The sequence below is a fragment of the Penicillium lagena genome (genome assembly GCF_028827675.1).
Source record: "Penicillium lagena strain IBT 129212 chromosome Unknown utg000006l_segment0_segment0, whole genome shotgun sequence".
Classification (NCBI taxonomy): domain Eukaryota; kingdom Fungi; phylum Ascomycota; class Eurotiomycetes; order Eurotiales; family Aspergillaceae; genus Penicillium; species Penicillium lagena.
The window spans coordinates 352,119-367,948 of NW_026623227.1; the positions used below are offsets into that span (position 1 = coordinate 352,119).

The window sequence follows — 15,830 nt, forward strand, 5'->3', positions numbered from 1 at the left end:
CTAAATACATATCTGGGCTTCTTCCCGCCCAGTTTTTTCTTCTTCGGGGGAGGAACTCAATTGTCAACGATTATTGCCATTATGTGCCAACACCCACTCCACGAGTTCCTCCAGGGCCTGCCGAAATGCGAACACCACGTCCATCTGGAGGGGTGCTTGACCCCCGAGCTGATCTTCCAGCTGGCCGAGCGCAATGGTATCACCCTGCCCGACCCAGCCACCAACCCAGCGTACGCCTCAATTGAAACCCTGGCGGCGCGCTATGAGCGGTTCACCTCGTTGGACGATTTTCTGTCTTTCTACTTCGAGGGCATGGCCGTGCTGCGCAGGGAGCGCGATTTCTCCGACCTCGCCTGGTCGTATTTCCAGCAAGCCCACGCAGACGGCGTGCACCACGCCGAAGTCTTTTTCGACCCGCAAGTGCATCAAAGCCGCGGTGTTCCATACGAGACCATCGTCGCCGGCTTCGCGGAGGGGTGTCGACGTGCAGAGCAGGAGCTGGGGATATCAACCCGCCTGATCCTCTGTTTCGTGCGCCATCTGTCCGTCTCCTCCGCGAAACAAGTCTATGAGGAACTCGTGCAGCACAAGCACGTTGAACTGGGTGTCATCCACGGCCTGGGCTGGTCCTCCACCGAAGTTGGTCCGCCCAAGGACATGTTCCGCGAGATCTACGCCTCGGCCGCGGAGAAGGGGATCCCCCTGACCGCGCACGCAGGCGAGGAAGGCGACCCGACGTACATCAGCACCGCGCTGGAACTGGGCGCACAGCGTATCGACCACGGGATCCGACTGATCGAAGACCCGGAGCTGATGAAACGTGTCGCGCGGGAGGGGATCCTCTTGACGGTGTGTCCGCTGTCGAACGTGCGGTTAAAGTGCGTTCCGGACGTGTCGCATGTGCCCATCCGCCGGTTTTTGGAGGCGGGCGTCAAGTTCTCGATCAACAGTGACGACCCGGCGTATTTTGGAGGCTATATCCTCGATAACTACTGTGCGGTGCAGGAGGCATTCCAGCTGAACGTGCTGGAGTGGCGCATTATCGCGGAGAACAGTGTGCAGGAGAGCTGGATTCCCAATGAGCGCAAGGCGCAGCTGTTGGAGTCGATCCAGGCACATGTGAAGAAGCATATGCGGCCCGTGGAGGCATAAGGCTGATGCTACCCATTGTGAATAACCCATGCCCAAGTATATACTGCCATTAGATACATATACAGTATTTCTCTCTATTCTGAATGTACACATAGTTCAAGACCTCAATATGCCCCAGCCATCAACAGATGACTAATCTACACCGTTTCTAACTACGCCGCCCGCTGCGTGTTTACCTTCATCTGTCATGACTTCCATTCTGTCGTCCGGCTTCCTCACCCGGTCAACCCGGCACCTCCGCCTAGTGCCTGTACAAGTATCATATCTCCGCGACATTTCCCATCTTTCCTCGCAAGCAAAGGCCCCGCAAGTGCGCAGTCGAAGGCCTCTTCCCAAGCAGACCATTGCTTACACTCACAACCGCAAAATGTCGACTTCAACCCCAGTTCCAGAGCGGTACAAACTAATCTTCTTCGTTCCCCCATCCCACCTGGAGCCCTGCAAAGAAGCCATTTTCGCCACGGGCGGCGGCGCCTTCCCAGGAGGCAAATACACCAAGTGTGCCTTCCAGACCCGCGGGACAGGCCAATTCCTACCCAACGAGGGCGCGGATCCCGCAATTGGGGAGGTGGGTGCGCTTGAGCAGTGCGAGGAGCTCAAGGTGGAGATTATGTGTTTGGGGAGAGAGGTGATGCTGAACGCAGTCAAGGAGCTGGTGAGGGCGCATCCGTATGAGGAGGTTGCGTATGAGGTTTATCGGATGGAAAATGTGTAGATGCTAGGTCAGTGCCGGACAGCGTTTGTTCTTTTTTCTCTCCTGCTTCACTTCGGCGCTTCCTTGACTCGGTGATGGGGAAGCTCGAATCAATCCGACATTTCAGAGCGGTATGCATTAATCTATAAGTCACAGTCTCCAAGGTTCATCCTCGTGTGTTGTATGTAGCTAAGCCACAAGAACACCTCTAAAAGCTACGACTTGCGAGTGAGGCATGTTGATGCCAACGAACCCATGCATATCAGCTATAGCTACCTACAAAAATAAACGGGATTGATTATAATAATAATATTGGCGACGGTCAACATGCCGCCTCGAGTAGCGATCGGCTCTAAGATCACAGGGTGAGTCGCTCACTGGGCACTCAGAGCTGGCCCTGAGCGGGCTCTGAGCGATCTGTTCTTTATATTTGCTCGCAAGCTCGTTCATTGTTCATCGTAATGGTAGTGTGTGACTCGGGACCGTCAGTTGTGGTGAACGTCGGCAGTTACCAAGCACTGTTACTATATATAATGCATAAGAATGAGGGCTAATATGTTGATACGGTCTTACGGGACGGAAATGGCCGGATCTCTGTGGTGGTACTAAGGGCATCGATGTCCAATTGCCACCCTCCCGTTAGGTTCGCAGATCCATTTGCTAAATTGACGCGAAGTTCAGCCGCATTTTTTCACCCATTGGCGACCTTCCGTCTGCTTTTTCCAGGCAGTTGATAATGTCGACTTAGCTATGTGCCAAGGGCGGTGGCCAATGGCCGATGGCCGATAAGGCTTGAATGGGTACCAAGAAGGGGCAGCCGGTGTGATCGGCCGATAGGGCGATAAACCAGACGAACCCCAGAAAACGCGGCAACTCGCCGAGAGTCGGCCCGCAGAATTGCAGCAAGTACTTACTGCCTGTGCACTCTGATGGCTTTGTGCTAGATAGTGGCCGTGTCTTCTGACAAAGATCCCTGGTTGTCAGGGCCGAACTTAACTCAAAGCCCCATACGGGCGTGGGCTGGACCTATCTGCCTTTGAGATCAATTGAACCTAAATGCCTCCGCGACGTGGCGAATATTTTTATAAATATGATACCGGAACCACGACGAAAACCAACCCTCCTTCCCGAAGGAATTCAGAAGTCACTCCGGGTTAGCCGTCAATCACCATCATAATAATCGTTCCCATCACACTATGGATGAAATCAGTACCGAATCGAACAATTCTCATGTGGTGGCATCAAAGATCCAGGAGGACAATGATGCCATCGCCCTCGCGAAGATCACAGGCTACGAACAGCAGATGGTCAGACGATGGAGTCTGCAAAAGGTCATCGGCATGGGCCTCGGGTTGGCTTCGACCTGGGCATTTGCGGGTGCAGGTCTCACACTGGTGATTGCTGAAGGCGGACCAGCAGCTGCGCTGTATGGTTTCCTCTTTGTGTCAGCCTTTACCTTTTGTGTGGCGGCGTCGATTGCCGAGCTGATTTCTGCCTATCCCACTTCGGGTGGACCCTTTTACTGGACGGCTCGAGTCGCCTCTCCGAAATATGCGCGTTTCCTGTCCATGTTGACCGGCACGGCCAACTGCATGTCCTGGATCTGTGCCTGTGCCAGCGTTGCCAGCACGAATGCGCAGCAGATCTTCGGCTTTGTGGTCATCACGCATCCCAGCTTTAAGATTGAACGCTGGATGCTGTACCTCTTGTATCTGTTCTTCATGGTGGCCGGCATGCTCTTCACCATGTTTGCCTACCCGCTTGTGCCCATCGTCAACAAGTGGCTAATCTACTGGAGCCAAACGGCCATGATGGTGAGCATCATCATCATGCTGGCCAGCTCCAGAGGCCATTTTGCCGCCAGCCACTTTGTCTGGGCAGAATACATCAACCAGACCGGGTGGGACAATGTGCTCTGTTTCCTGACCGGTTTGATCAACAGCGGTTTTCAATACGGCCATCTGGACGCGTCCGTTCACATTGCCGAAGAGGCCAGCCGGCCCGAAAAGAACATCCCCATAGCCATCGCCGCTCAGATGGCCGTCTCATTCCCGCAGGGATTCATTTTCCAGGTCGTTATGTTTTACTGCATCAAGGATCTTGACAAAATCATGTCCGCGACCATTCCGGACGCCGAACTTTTCTTGCAAGCGGCCGGTTCTCAAGCAGGCGCCATCGTCATCCAACTAATGGTCGTCAGCGTTCTCATCTGCGTGAACCTAGAGGTTCAGACCACGGCATCGCGCCTGGTCTGGTCCTTTGCTCGCGACCGAGCCTTCCCATTCTCCGACTGGCTAGCAGTCATTCACCCAAAGTTATTGGTCCCCGTCAACGCGCAAATTGTCGTCAACTGCATCGTCTTTCTCCTAGGATTCCTCTATCTATTTGCTGGCCAGGCCTACAGCGCCCTGGTCGGATCGTCCTTCATCTTGGCATACCTCGCCTACTTTATCCCTATCGCATGCTTGGTCGTTAGCGGTCGCAAGTTCAAACCCGGCCCGTTTTATATGCGGAAATGGGGCGTGGTTGTCAACATTCTTTCCCTGGGCTGGCTGTTGATCGGCATCGTGTTCTGGCAATTCCCGTTCTTCCTTCCTGTCGTCGGCCATGTGGCGGCCAATATGAACTGGACCGTCGTGGTTGTCGGAGGTATTCTACTACTGGCGACCATTTGGTACTTCGCCGCTGGATCCAAGCAATACAATATCTCCATCGGATCCGACAACGACGCCGCTGTTCTCGAAGGATCGCAGCCATCAGAACAAAGTAACGAGCCTGTCTCAGTGCAGGAGACGAAGGCTTGATTTTTTCAGCACTTCAGCAAATAATTTTCTGTGAATAAAGGGGCTCCAAGGGTCATTATAGATATAGATGTTAGTATATGATTATTTTCTTCGACAATGGGATATGAAAATCAACTATGAGAGAAATTAATTTAGAGTCCTTCTTTCTTATGAAAATACAGATAAGCTTCTGACCCAAATCCTACATGCAATTGACTGAGTTGTCAGAATGTAAATCTGGTGTCATCATCAACACATGTAGTACTATGGTTTTTACTACCATATTGATAGTGAAATACAGACAGGCCGCTTAACAACAACAAGCTGGTTTACTCCGCAAACCGCAATAGGTCGGAAGTTAAAATCTTCGAATACTGTAGGTTTCACTACAGAACCATGGCTAGGTCTTCTCCGGAAACTTTATTATTCCAAAGATTCCCCCGATAGATAAGAACTACCATGGCCTTTCTTTTGCCTTCGGCCGATAACCCGATAACTATCTATCCCTTGGATAATCACTCGATCCAACGTCTTTCCCAAAAGTCTCGATTAACCTTCAGTGTTTCCATCGTTCAACAATCCTCAATCCTCAACATTGAACTCTTCGTATTTTCATTCGCCCACCCCCAACCCTCAAAAAATGACTGGCAATATCATTTTCTATGGGAGAATCGTACACAGCAAATCGCTCAAATGTCTCCAAATCTTTACCAAAGCAGCATTAGGCATCAACCACCATGGTGAAATCGAGTTCCTCGACGAAAATGTGGCATCGGGTGAAGAGGCTGCGCTGAAATATACCGGGTTTGGAGATGCGAAAATAATGACGCTTAAGCCACTTCAATTTCTGTTCCCGGGGTTTATTGACACGCATATGCATGCACCTCAATGGCCTAACTTCGGGATCGGGATGGAAGGTGATAACCTGTATTGGCGAGAAAACTTTACCGATCCGCTCGAAGTTACCTTTAAAGACACAGACAAGGCGCGGCGAGTGTACAGCCAGGTGGTCCAGAAGGAGCTAGAAAACGGATCGACAACGGTGGCTTACAACACGACGATCCACCACGAGGCCACAACGGTTCTGGCGGACTTGTGTCTCCAGTACGGACAGCGCGCCATCATTGGCAAAATCTGCATGCTGGTCAATGCCACCCACGGTAATTCTGAGGCCTCGGTTGAACAATCTCTTGAGGACGCGAGCAAGACAATTGCCTATATTGAGACAGTTGATCCCGACGCCCGGCTGCTATCACCCTGTGTCGAACCCAGAGGTGGATCTTTTGTGCCCGGAGCCCTGATGAAGGGGCTAGGGGACCTGTGTTCTCGTCGCAAGGATGGGCGTCTGTATCATGTCCAAACCCACATGGCCGAGACCACGCAGGATGTCGCTCGCATGAGAAAGCTACATCCGGACTTTCACCAGTACTCGGACATGTACCATCACTACGGTCTGCTGCACCAGAAAACCATTCTCGCGCACTGCGTGCACCTATCCGATCACGACATCGACATGATTGCCCAGAATAACGCCGGGGTGTCCCATAACCCAAATTCCAACACATGCTTGACGGCGGGAGAATGCAGGGTGAGACAATTGCTGAACTCTGGGGTGAAAGTCGGTCTGGGGACGGACTGCTCGGCCGGATATTCTCCATCCATTCTGAATGCGATGCGCGAAGCAAGCAATGTATCCAGGCACCTCGTTATCCGCACCGGCGACCCTTCATGGCGGCTGTCGATCGAGGAGATTATTTTCCTAGGCACTCTGGGTGGCGCCCAGGTTTGTGGCATGGAGGACAAGATTGGCAACTTTGAGCCGGGCAAGTGTTTTGATGCATTGCTAATCGACGTTGGCTTGAAAGATAATATCAACTCCGATGGTTGGGAGCATGATGATCTTGCATTGGTGAAGAAATGGGTGTTCCTGGGCGATGACCGGTCGATTCGGCTGGTGTGGGTGAATGGCCAGCTGGTGGCTGGAAAAGACAAATGTTGAATATGTACTATTTGGAGATTATCAATAGATTACTTCAGTTCAAATTTTTGCGTAGATGGCGAGGTGGGAGCAATATCCATTGGACCGGCTATAACACGAGCAAAACGTCTGTTGCTTTCGCGGGAATTGTTATAATTAGCATCGAATGATGAACTCTCCAGCTTTCCCTGTGCGAGGTAGACAAAGAACAGGAAGAATATCATATTCATTCGAAATTACAGGATAAATATACGTAGATGAAAAGACGTCGATCGTGAAGACTATAGACAGATTTATTAAAACAGCCCATGTATCATCCGTCATTAACTAAGTAGTCAGTGATCCACAGAACATCCAGCCCGTCAAACAACAAGGAAAACGAAGCCTCAGTCACTATTCCCTAGTCACTTCTCTAGGCCAAACTCTCCTGCTTCAGAGTCATTCTTAGGCTTCATACTCCGCCCCTCAACCACCGTTCCTTGCAGATACTCCGGCACTATCTCATCCTCCGGAAAGAAGCCCTCCATATACTTCATCACTTCCCAGCTATCATCCTTTGGCCCAACCTCCAAGGGATATACCTGCAGCGGCCAAATCTTGCAGCATATATAATACAGAAGTCCTGAGAAAGTCGTTGAGAGCAAGAATCCCATGTCGTAGATATGTACAGCCGCGATTCCGATAGATCCAGGTTTGAGAGCGCCCGAGACTCCCGGAATGACTAGCGTTATGCCCGCGGCCCAAGCAACGAATGCACGTATGTTGAAACCGTGGGTGTAGAAATACGGAGCGCCGGGGTTTGGGTTGTAGAGGGAAGGGACGTGGATATTGCCCCGGCGACAAATCCAGTAATCGACACTAGCAAAATTTGATTAGTAGTCAGTACGTTGAATGGAAGTGTGGACGGTTGTGACTGTTCGAGAAGACAATTGGAAGAAGCTTACATCATGACGGATACGATGGGGCAGATAAAGCACAGATAGGACCCGAGGAACGTCAGGAACGACGAAGCGGAATAAGTCAGTTTCCATGGAGCTAATGCGGTTAATTAGCCTATGCCAACTTCAAGGTTGTGAGACGGATATGCTCTTACCACACGCCCAGGCGAGCAGGAAACAGACTATCTGGCCACGAATAATTGTAAAGTAGCGCGGGAATAAGCCGGCCAGATCGCATCCGACAGGGATAGAGTTACTGGTGATGTTGGTGACGAAAGTCGCGAATGCCTATTGGATTCATAGTGAGCTGAAGAGTAGTAGTTGCCAAATAAGCGGATGTAACGTACCTGAATGCCTGCAGCCAAAAACACAACTGTTCTGGTACCTGGACCCCAGTATTTGTCCAGGACACCTGAATAGAAGTCCCACATGTTCCAATATGCCTACCATGACAGTCAGTGCCTGTCAGATTTTTCCTAATAGGAGGCCACCTCGTGAAGAGCATCGTACCTCGCCAAACTGCTTATAACCAGCACTTGTAATAATCATGCCAAAGAGCACCACAACCGGTTTACTCAAAATAATCCCAATAGGCAAAGGCAAGGTGTCTCGGGGGCGCTTTGCATATCTTGCCAGATCGGGAATATTGACCAACGGAGGAATTACATTTGAGATGATCGTGTTGATGGACAAGATGAATGACCATCCCAAAGCAGCACCAGAGGCATCTGCTTTACCGAGGCCGTTGAAATCTGTACCATGACTAGTGACCTGTACATAATACGTCAGAAGGGGTAGAGATCCACGAGGCCGGATTGATATCTCACCAATGCCCAAATCATAGTCCCGATCAAACCAATTGGTGCAAGAACGGACTTTGCTTTGAATACCATTGTCATCTTACTCGGGTGCACGAAAGCAAATGGGAACTGAAGCAGCCAGAGAATAAGAAAGGATGTTAATTCAGCAGAGGTGATGCCTGCTGCCGGCGGAAGATCTGAAACTGAAAGTTAGCTTTCTGTAGTGTTCCAGGATAGCTTCAATAGCTCGCGTACGGTTGGGAATTTGGGTCCACTTGTAGCCAAATATGCAGCGTAGCATCACATTCACAAAATAGCTGGCGTATAGCGTCTGTATGCTCATATAGAGGACCGCAACTACCTGCAGAATTTGGTCAGATATTTCCTAGCATTTGGTGAGAAATGCGATAACGTACCCCTCGGACGAAAACAAAGATGAGAGAGCCATAGATACCAGCTGACATGCGAACAAAAACTGGATACCCCACATGGTACCTGCAAGCCCAGTTAGTCCGACAGACATTGGCTCTGGGAGATCAGTGGCTTACCGGGAGGCACCTCTAGCATTCAACCAAAGCATTGCGGCGACCATGAATGAGACGATGACTATCTCACGGTTAGTCCTCGGATCAAACATCTCCACGAAGGACTGAAGCTTGACTTACAGGACGAAATCAGGATAATCCACCAGCTCAAACCAACAGCAAAGAGACTGGCCCCAACATTGTATGTAGTCGGAGAGAACGCAATGCTGAATTGGAATGCAAAAAAGGACCACGGAGTCCAGGTTCGTTGCCACGGGGGAGAAGGATCTAAGTCCTTGTTGGACCAGCTTGTGAACAGCCCGGCATCCTCATCACTCTCCTCTTTTTCGATCCGAATCGCTTCGACAATAGTCCGAGGACTGGAGAAGATTTGTCTTACGCGCGTTGCACGCTGCCGTATGGTCGTCATCTTGAATGATTCAACTCTATGCGCTTTCTCTCAGCGTGAAGCCCTGTAATAAGGACGTTGAAAAGAGAGGTCTTTCACCAACTACACGATAAAACTTCCACGAGAAGAATCGAGATGTCTGCTCGTATTTATCTTTCAGCATCCATAACCACTAGTCTACGCAGATCTCTAGGGAATATCATGCAACAGACCTCCTTTTCGTCCATAGTGGATATTACTAGAACGAGCTAATCCCCCAAACACCAACCAGCAACCGATCGATAACATACTCAGTAAGTGAGCAGGCTACCCCAAATTACATAGTACAGGGGTATTGCAAGAGGTCTGAGAACCTCTTCGTTCCCTATCGGGGTTAAACCACTAACTAATGGCAATTTTGGAGTGGGTCGGTCTCGAATTGCCATCAGAATAAGTCGCGCGGTACTCCAACGGGTTCCAGACGTTTGTAACGCCACCGTATCCGCAATAAACTTTGGGTTGGTGGAGGTTTGGTATTCCGAATACGTTAAGAGTTGGGGCGGCTGGAATTGAAGTGGTTGATGATCGGGCGATAAGATCAAGGCCAAATCCGCCGAGTGAGGGGGATAGAGGCGCACGTGGAGTTTTTGACCACTCGTTGCTGTACTTCTATCGCATGAACCTTGGTAGCTCTTAACGGTCATAATCCAAAAAAAAAAAATAAATCCCCATCTCACCGCAGAGGGAACCCTCGAATGCCCTTTTAAACAAGTTGAACTTCAGAAATCTCTCTCATCAAGTCCAACCATTCAGGACTACTTCCTCCATCAGTTCCCTTACCTGTCACAAAGAACCTGATCTACTGTCACCATGGCCAAGCGAATCCGCCTCGGTATCCTCACACCCTCCTCCAACACCAGCCTCGAACCGTTATCGCAAGCGATTATCGCCAAGCTCCCTAATGTATCCGTCCATTTCTCTCGCTTCACTGTTCTCAAAATCAGTCTAGAGGATGACGCACTCGCCCAATTCCAGACGCAAAAGATCCTCGAAGCTGCCAGACTGCTGGCTGACGCCAACGTCGACATCATTGGTTGGAGCGGCACCTCCTCTGGCTGGCTCGGTTTCCACGCCGATGAGGAACTTTGCGAAACCATCACTGCTGCAACGGGGATTCCCGCGACAACATCTGTTTTGGCCTTGAACAAAGCTGTCCGAGCTCTTTCGATTACTGATCTGGGTCTTGTGACTCCATATCTGGACAATGTGCAGGCTGCGATTGTAAAGACGTATGCAACGATCGCGGTTGATTGCCGCAAGGAACGCCATCTTGGGCTATCGAAGAATAGCGATTTCGGAAACGTCGAAGAGTCCACCCTCGATGAGATGGTCGCAGATGTGGTGGCGCGGCACCCGCAGGCTATTACGACTTTCTGTACGAATCTGCGGGCGGCGCAGAGAGTGGATTACTGGGAAGACAAGCACGGGGTGATCGTGTTGGATACCGTGGCGACGGTCATCTGGGATATGTTGTTACAATGTCGGGTGGACCCCGCGGGCGTGGAGGGATGGGGACGTTTGTTCCAGGTGGACATATGATCCTATACCGGATCCCTGTCAGTCGGGGATAGAATCGTACTCAACCCTGCACCTGACATTGGCTAACCGATTCGTATCGCAATTTGCTATCGCTCGTCGCTTGATTACATGTATATTCTTTGCTTCAAACTGGAGTCATCAATTACAATATCCCGGTACAATCAATGGATGAGAATTTTACCTACCCACAAGACTGTGTAGTGAGCCTATCCCAGACTCGCCACATTCAAGAGAGCATGAGGGAATAAACGGAGGGATAAGGATCGGCCGATCGCCCGAACGGCCGAGTGGGTCTTATCGGCTTAGATCCACCGGCTGCTCCTTATCAGCCCTGCCGATCAGAACAATACGGGGGACTGGTTCGGCAATCAGATCCAATTCCGAATATTTACATCTTCGCCGAATTTCGTCCAGTGGGTGTTGCACTTTTTCCTCCTAGTGCTGCGTATCTGGTCCTTATCGATTCGATCACTACCGACAGTGGAAAGCAGTTGTCGCTGGTTTGCCCTGACCATCTATCGGGTCATCCTCCCTTTCTGTCTCGTTGGACCTTCACGCTAAAGCCGAGTCGATCGTTGTGGTGTCGAGTAAGACGATTCGAATTCTCGTGGTCCCCTCGCGCCGTTCATTGATTAAGAAACGAGACCGCCGTGATGACGATGTATCCTGCACTTCCAACCATCCCCTCGGCCTTCACGTATGATTGCCTGATTGTCAATGGCACTGTCGTGACAGCCTCGGATACAGCTTGCTATGACATTGCCATTAAGGATGGGAAAATCGCACTTCTCACCCCCACGGGTGTCTTGGATCATACTGTCTGCAAGCGCGTCATCGACGCAGAAGGTGCATATGTAATGGTGAGCGAAGATTCGTGGAAGATTCCTGGGCTCATGCATCAGAGACTGACCGTTTTAGCCCGGCGGGATCGACGCCCACGTTCATCTGGCAGAGCCCCAGCTCTTTGGCAAAGGACGCACGGCCGACGACTTCACGACTGGCACCCGGTCCGCCATCGCTGGCGGCACGACGACCATCATCGCTTTCGCACCGCAGGACAAGAGAGACAACTCCCTGCTCCCTGCTCTGGAAGAAACTTCGCTCAAAGCGTTGGACAGCACCTACTGCGACTACTCTTTCCACCTGCTCATCTCAAACCCCTCGCCAGCCGCCCTCGACGACTTTACTCGCCTGCGAGATCGTGGCATCTCCTCGGTGAAAATTTACATGACTTATGAGGCACTACAGCTCCGTGACAACCAGATCCTCGACGTTCTTCTCCGCGCACGACAGACAGGCATCACGACCATGATCCACGCTGAAAATGGAGACGTACTAACTTGGATGACCGCCAAGCTCGAAGAGCAGAATCTGCTCGCTCCCAAGTACCACGCAACTTCGCGGCCGCAGATCTTAGAGTCGGAGGCGACGAATCGCGCGATCGCACTAGGACAACTCATCAACACGCCCATCCTGATTGTACACGTCTCATCTCCGGCGGCGGCGGAGGTGATTCGAAATGCGCAAACAAGGGGACTACCCGTGTATGCGGAGACGTGTCCGCAGTATCTCTTTCTAACTCGACAAGATCTGGATAAGCCCGGTTTTGAGGGTGCCAAGTGCGTGTGTTCGCCGCCTCCTCGCGAAGGAAAGGAGGACCACGAGGGGATCTGGAAGGGACTACAGAACGGAACGTTCACGATCCTATCATCGGATCATTGTCCTTTCTTCTACAACGATAGCGAGATTGGGAAGAAAGCTGCGATCACGGAGGATGCGCCGGTCGGACGATTTAAGTACATCCCGAATGGGTGTCCTGGGGTAGAAACGAGATTGCCTTTGGTCATGAGCGAGAAGAGACTGACCGTTCAAAAACTTGTCGAGGTGACGAGTGCCAACCCGGCCAAGCTGTATGGGCTCTATCCGAGGAAGGGCGCGTTGATTCCGGGCATGTCCGATGCGGATCTGGTCATTTGGTATCCAGATTCTATGCCGCCATTCAGTATTACCAATGACATGCTGCATCACAATGTCGACTATACACCGTTCGAGGGCAGAGTTGTCTCTCAGTGGCCGCGGTATACACTGATTCGTGGAGAGGTGGTGTGGGACAGAGACAATGGGGGCATAGTTGGCAAGAAGGGCTATGGGCAGTTTATCAAGAGGGATCGAAGTGTTTGGGCGAGTGCTGACCCATCCGGTTGGGATGTTGAAAAGTGTTGAACAATTAAGTTGTTGTTGGAGCGGTCTATACCGGAGGTAGTATTTCTAGGTGCATCACCGGCTAAGACTATTATGCATTATATAGAACATAGATTCCCCCCCTTGAATCGCAGATGCTACAATAATAATGTACATTACATCGGCAGCTCTGCCTCGGTCTGATCCTGCCTTAAGACTTCAGTCACATGTGGCGGCAGAATGAAGTTTTTCTCTAGCCCGCCCATCTGCAATATATGCACCCGGACCAGACCCAGATTCATCAATCCTTCATGGCTTCGATGCTGGCTCCGAAGCGTACGTGACCATATATCCAGCAGGTGCTTCGATCGCCATGCATGTTGGGCAGTGGGCGCTTGAACCAACAGGAGGGTGACGAAATTTGAAACCGCAGCGAAACAAATTCGGGTCCCTTCCAGGTATGCCGATTAGTTTATCACACTCGTTTCAGGCACGGTGGAACGATTGTGGATCTACGTCAAGAGGTGGAACTTACAAGGATGCCAAAACGATCCGAAATCACGAGGAAGCAAGGTCCCAACGAAATTGATGATAATGGCCGTGCACTTCTCCGCGGCATTCAAAGTTGCTTCGGCAGCCTCTCCAAGCTCTAAGAAATTCGAGGCCGGGAGCTGGTCGAATCCATGCCCGTCGAAAGTCAGGTCTTCCAGAAACCATGGGGGGCTCATCGACGGGAGATCATTGTCATCTGATATCGGCGGAGGTGGTAGTGAGCGGGCAAGAGGACGAAGGATGGCGCGGTAGAGGAACATTTCGAGAACCAAGTAAGAAATGTGAAGATCTGCGGCGCCTTCTACTCTACCATAGTTCATGTGGATGTTGGCGTCAAGCCTGGATTTGAGCTGGAGACTGTCCGGGAGCGAGGAGTACCAGTTCTGCAGCTGAGCGCGAATCGAGCGTGCTGCGTCGATGGAGGCACGAAAGTCGTCCGAGAGTTTTTGTGAGGCCTTGAGGGTACTGTTGAGTGAATATCAGAATTGTGTAATATGAGAGACACCTGTGAATAATATAAGAAGTCCAGATAGGGGTCGATTGAGCCTTACTAGAATGTCTGATGCATATTCTCAACCACGCGGGCTAATTTTGTCGCATAAATAAAGATTGGTCCGCCTTGGTGGTCCTTCGGTGAATGAACATATGCGTCTTGATTGCTATCCACCACGAAGTCATTACCATCAAGTTCGAACACGTCAAAGTCCTCATGGTGAATGAACGGAGGACGACCCATTAGCAGACTTCGCCATTTATCTTCCAGATAAACAGCCCACCAAAGTCTTCTTCGAAGCCTTTTCTCCCATGCAGGAATGCCCCATGGACGAGGCTCAAGGTACAGACCCAGGGATGCCGCTTGCGCGACTATGGAGCCTAGGAATGACCAAACGAAAGGACTGTCAGAGAGAGAACGTTGATTCCCGGTTGGCATTTGTTGGAGATAGAGTAACGAGGACTGCAGAACTGAAAGTTTTGGCGTATGTATTTCTTCGGCGATCAGTTCATAGACCATGCGCCACAAACGCGCACAAAGTCGCTCTTCATATGCTGCGGAAACACATAAAATGGGGTCGTGGACTACGAAAGGAAATGCCGAGGCGTAGATTGCTGCAAGTAAGTGGACAGGGACTTGGCTTAAAAAAGAAACGGATCCCGATGACGATATCCCAAGTTGGGACCGGGAGATGACCGGCATAGTTGGGAAGACAAATGTTAAGAATCTAGAAACATGTTAAACCAGTCTTCCTATCCCGTCATGATGTGGTGGTATAGCCGGGTATACCAAAGGAGAGTGTCTTTTGGCAGGACTCACAAGGAAACCAATCGTCTCCCATGTTCGGGCGCCACCATAGCATTCAATTCCTTCCTCACCTCGTTAGGACGTCCGGGTGGTCTAATCCCAGTAGCTTCTTTGGCTGGTGCCAGAAGCTCATTTTCGGTCACCAAAAAATGAACTGGCACCAGGCCTTCGACCGGCACTCCACCCACATTTCGAAAATGAGTTCGATGCAGATTGCGCATTCCATACTCATCATATCGGCAATGCCTGAGGAGCCATGGATCGGACTCAGAGGACATACCGAACAGCTGAGCAGTTGACCCCTCTATCTGATCCAGTGACTGGATACGCTGAACACTTGGTACTCCACTGTTATTGCCAACGAACCCAAGTTGCTGCGACAGTCCCAAATCTGTTTCTAACCCTGGGGAAGGAGTAGCGACCGCTCCATCTGACCTCTGACATTCTGCATGGCCAGCATGAGCCTGTTGTCGATCGTTCTGGAACTCTTTTCTATATCTATCCGGTACTGGATCATATGTATCATCTGCTTGATTAGGTGGCCCAAAGTGCGAATGGTCACCATGATCTTGCATTAGAGTCTCCATTCTGTGACCTTCAGATGTTCGAAGAGCTTGATCACGTGTATTGGGCTGCGGGTGTCGAACGACGGCACGCAGTTCAAATGTGCATAACTTGCCAACCCTGTCACAACTCTTGCATGGCCCGCTCTCCGGAAGGATGCACACCGTCTTCCTGGTGCGACACCGATCACACGGCCGTTTCATTTTCGACCGATATGGACGCCCGGTTGGAGCGGGTGGATCCATGGGGACATCAGTGCTACAAGCAGCGAGGGTATGGACAAATTAAGGGACGTAGAGATGATCCATTTGCGAGCGTCGTTAAACTAGCTTTGGGGTAATCAATCATGTGAGCATCACGTGATTATATGTATAAGG

General features: G+C 50.9%; 8 protein-coding genes across 8 annotated transcripts; 6 read left to right on the top strand and 2 right to left on the bottom strand.

The window, feature by feature from the left end:
- Positions 1–81: 81 nt before the first annotated feature.
- aah1 (adenosine deaminase) lies at positions 82–1,152 on the top strand (the record flags this gene model as incomplete). The annotated part of the gene is made up of 1 exon (XM_056980211.1): positions 82–1,152. One exon carries the CDS (start codon positions 82–84, stop codon positions 1,150–1,152), a length of 1,071 nt encoding a protein of 356 aa, XP_056830420.1.
- Positions 1,153–1,519: 367 nt separating this feature from the next.
- On the top strand, positions 1,520–1,867 carry N7510_008287 (uncharacterized protein; the record flags this gene model as incomplete). Its single annotated transcript, XM_056980212.1, has 1 exon — positions 1,520–1,867. One exon carries the CDS (start codon positions 1,520–1,522, stop codon positions 1,865–1,867), a length of 348 nt encoding a protein of 115 aa, XP_056830421.1.
- A 1,175-nt stretch (positions 1,868–3,042) lies between these two features.
- On the top strand, positions 3,043–4,650 carry N7510_008288 (amino acid transporter; the record flags this gene model as incomplete). Its single annotated transcript, XM_056980213.1, has 1 exon — positions 3,043–4,650. The coding sequence occupies one exon, from the start codon at positions 3,043–3,045 to the stop codon at positions 4,648–4,650; it is 1,608 nt and encodes a 535-aa protein (XP_056830422.1).
- Positions 4,651–5,269: 619 nt separating this feature from the next.
- N7510_008289 (guanine deaminase) lies at positions 5,270–6,628 on the top strand (the record flags this gene model as incomplete). The annotated part of the gene is made up of 1 exon (XM_056980214.1): positions 5,270–6,628. One exon carries the CDS (start codon positions 5,270–5,272, stop codon positions 6,626–6,628), a length of 1,359 nt encoding a protein of 452 aa, XP_056830423.1.
- Positions 6,629–7,011: 383 nt separating this feature from the next.
- Positions 7,012–9,299, bottom strand: N7510_008290 (nucleobase cation symporter-1 family protein; the record flags this gene model as incomplete). Its single annotated transcript, XM_056980215.1, has 10 exons — positions 7,012–7,465; positions 7,552–7,642; positions 7,701–7,833; positions 7,893–7,988; positions 8,056–8,316; positions 8,373–8,542; positions 8,601–8,706; positions 8,762–8,840; positions 8,894–8,951; positions 9,011–9,299. The coding sequence occupies 10 exons, from the start codon at positions 9,297–9,299 to the stop codon at positions 7,012–7,014; spliced, it is 1,737 nt and encodes a 578-aa protein (XP_056830424.1).
- Positions 9,300–10,127: 828 nt separating this feature from the next.
- N7510_008291 (maleate cis-trans isomerase family protein) lies at positions 10,128–10,856 on the top strand (the record flags this gene model as incomplete). Its single annotated transcript, XM_056980216.1, has 1 exon — positions 10,128–10,856. One exon carries the CDS (start codon positions 10,128–10,130, stop codon positions 10,854–10,856), a length of 729 nt encoding a protein of 242 aa, XP_056830425.1.
- Positions 10,857–11,515: 659 nt separating this feature from the next.
- Positions 11,516–13,079, top strand: N7510_008292 (hydantoinase/dihydropyrimidinase family protein; the record flags this gene model as incomplete). The annotated part of the gene is made up of 2 exons (XM_056980217.1): positions 11,516–11,716; positions 11,775–13,079. The coding sequence occupies 2 exons, from the start codon at positions 11,516–11,518 to the stop codon at positions 13,077–13,079; spliced, it is 1,506 nt and encodes a 501-aa protein (XP_056830426.1).
- Positions 13,080–13,213: 134 nt separating this feature from the next.
- N7510_008293 (Zn(II)2Cys6 transcription factor) lies at positions 13,214–15,698 on the bottom strand (the record flags this gene model as incomplete). The annotated part of the gene is made up of 4 exons (XM_056980218.1): positions 13,214–13,488; positions 13,573–14,044; positions 14,170–14,809; positions 14,902–15,698. 4 exons carry the CDS (start codon positions 15,696–15,698, stop codon positions 13,214–13,216), a joined length of 2,184 nt encoding a protein of 727 aa, XP_056830427.1.
- Positions 15,699–15,830: the final 132 nt, after the last annotated feature.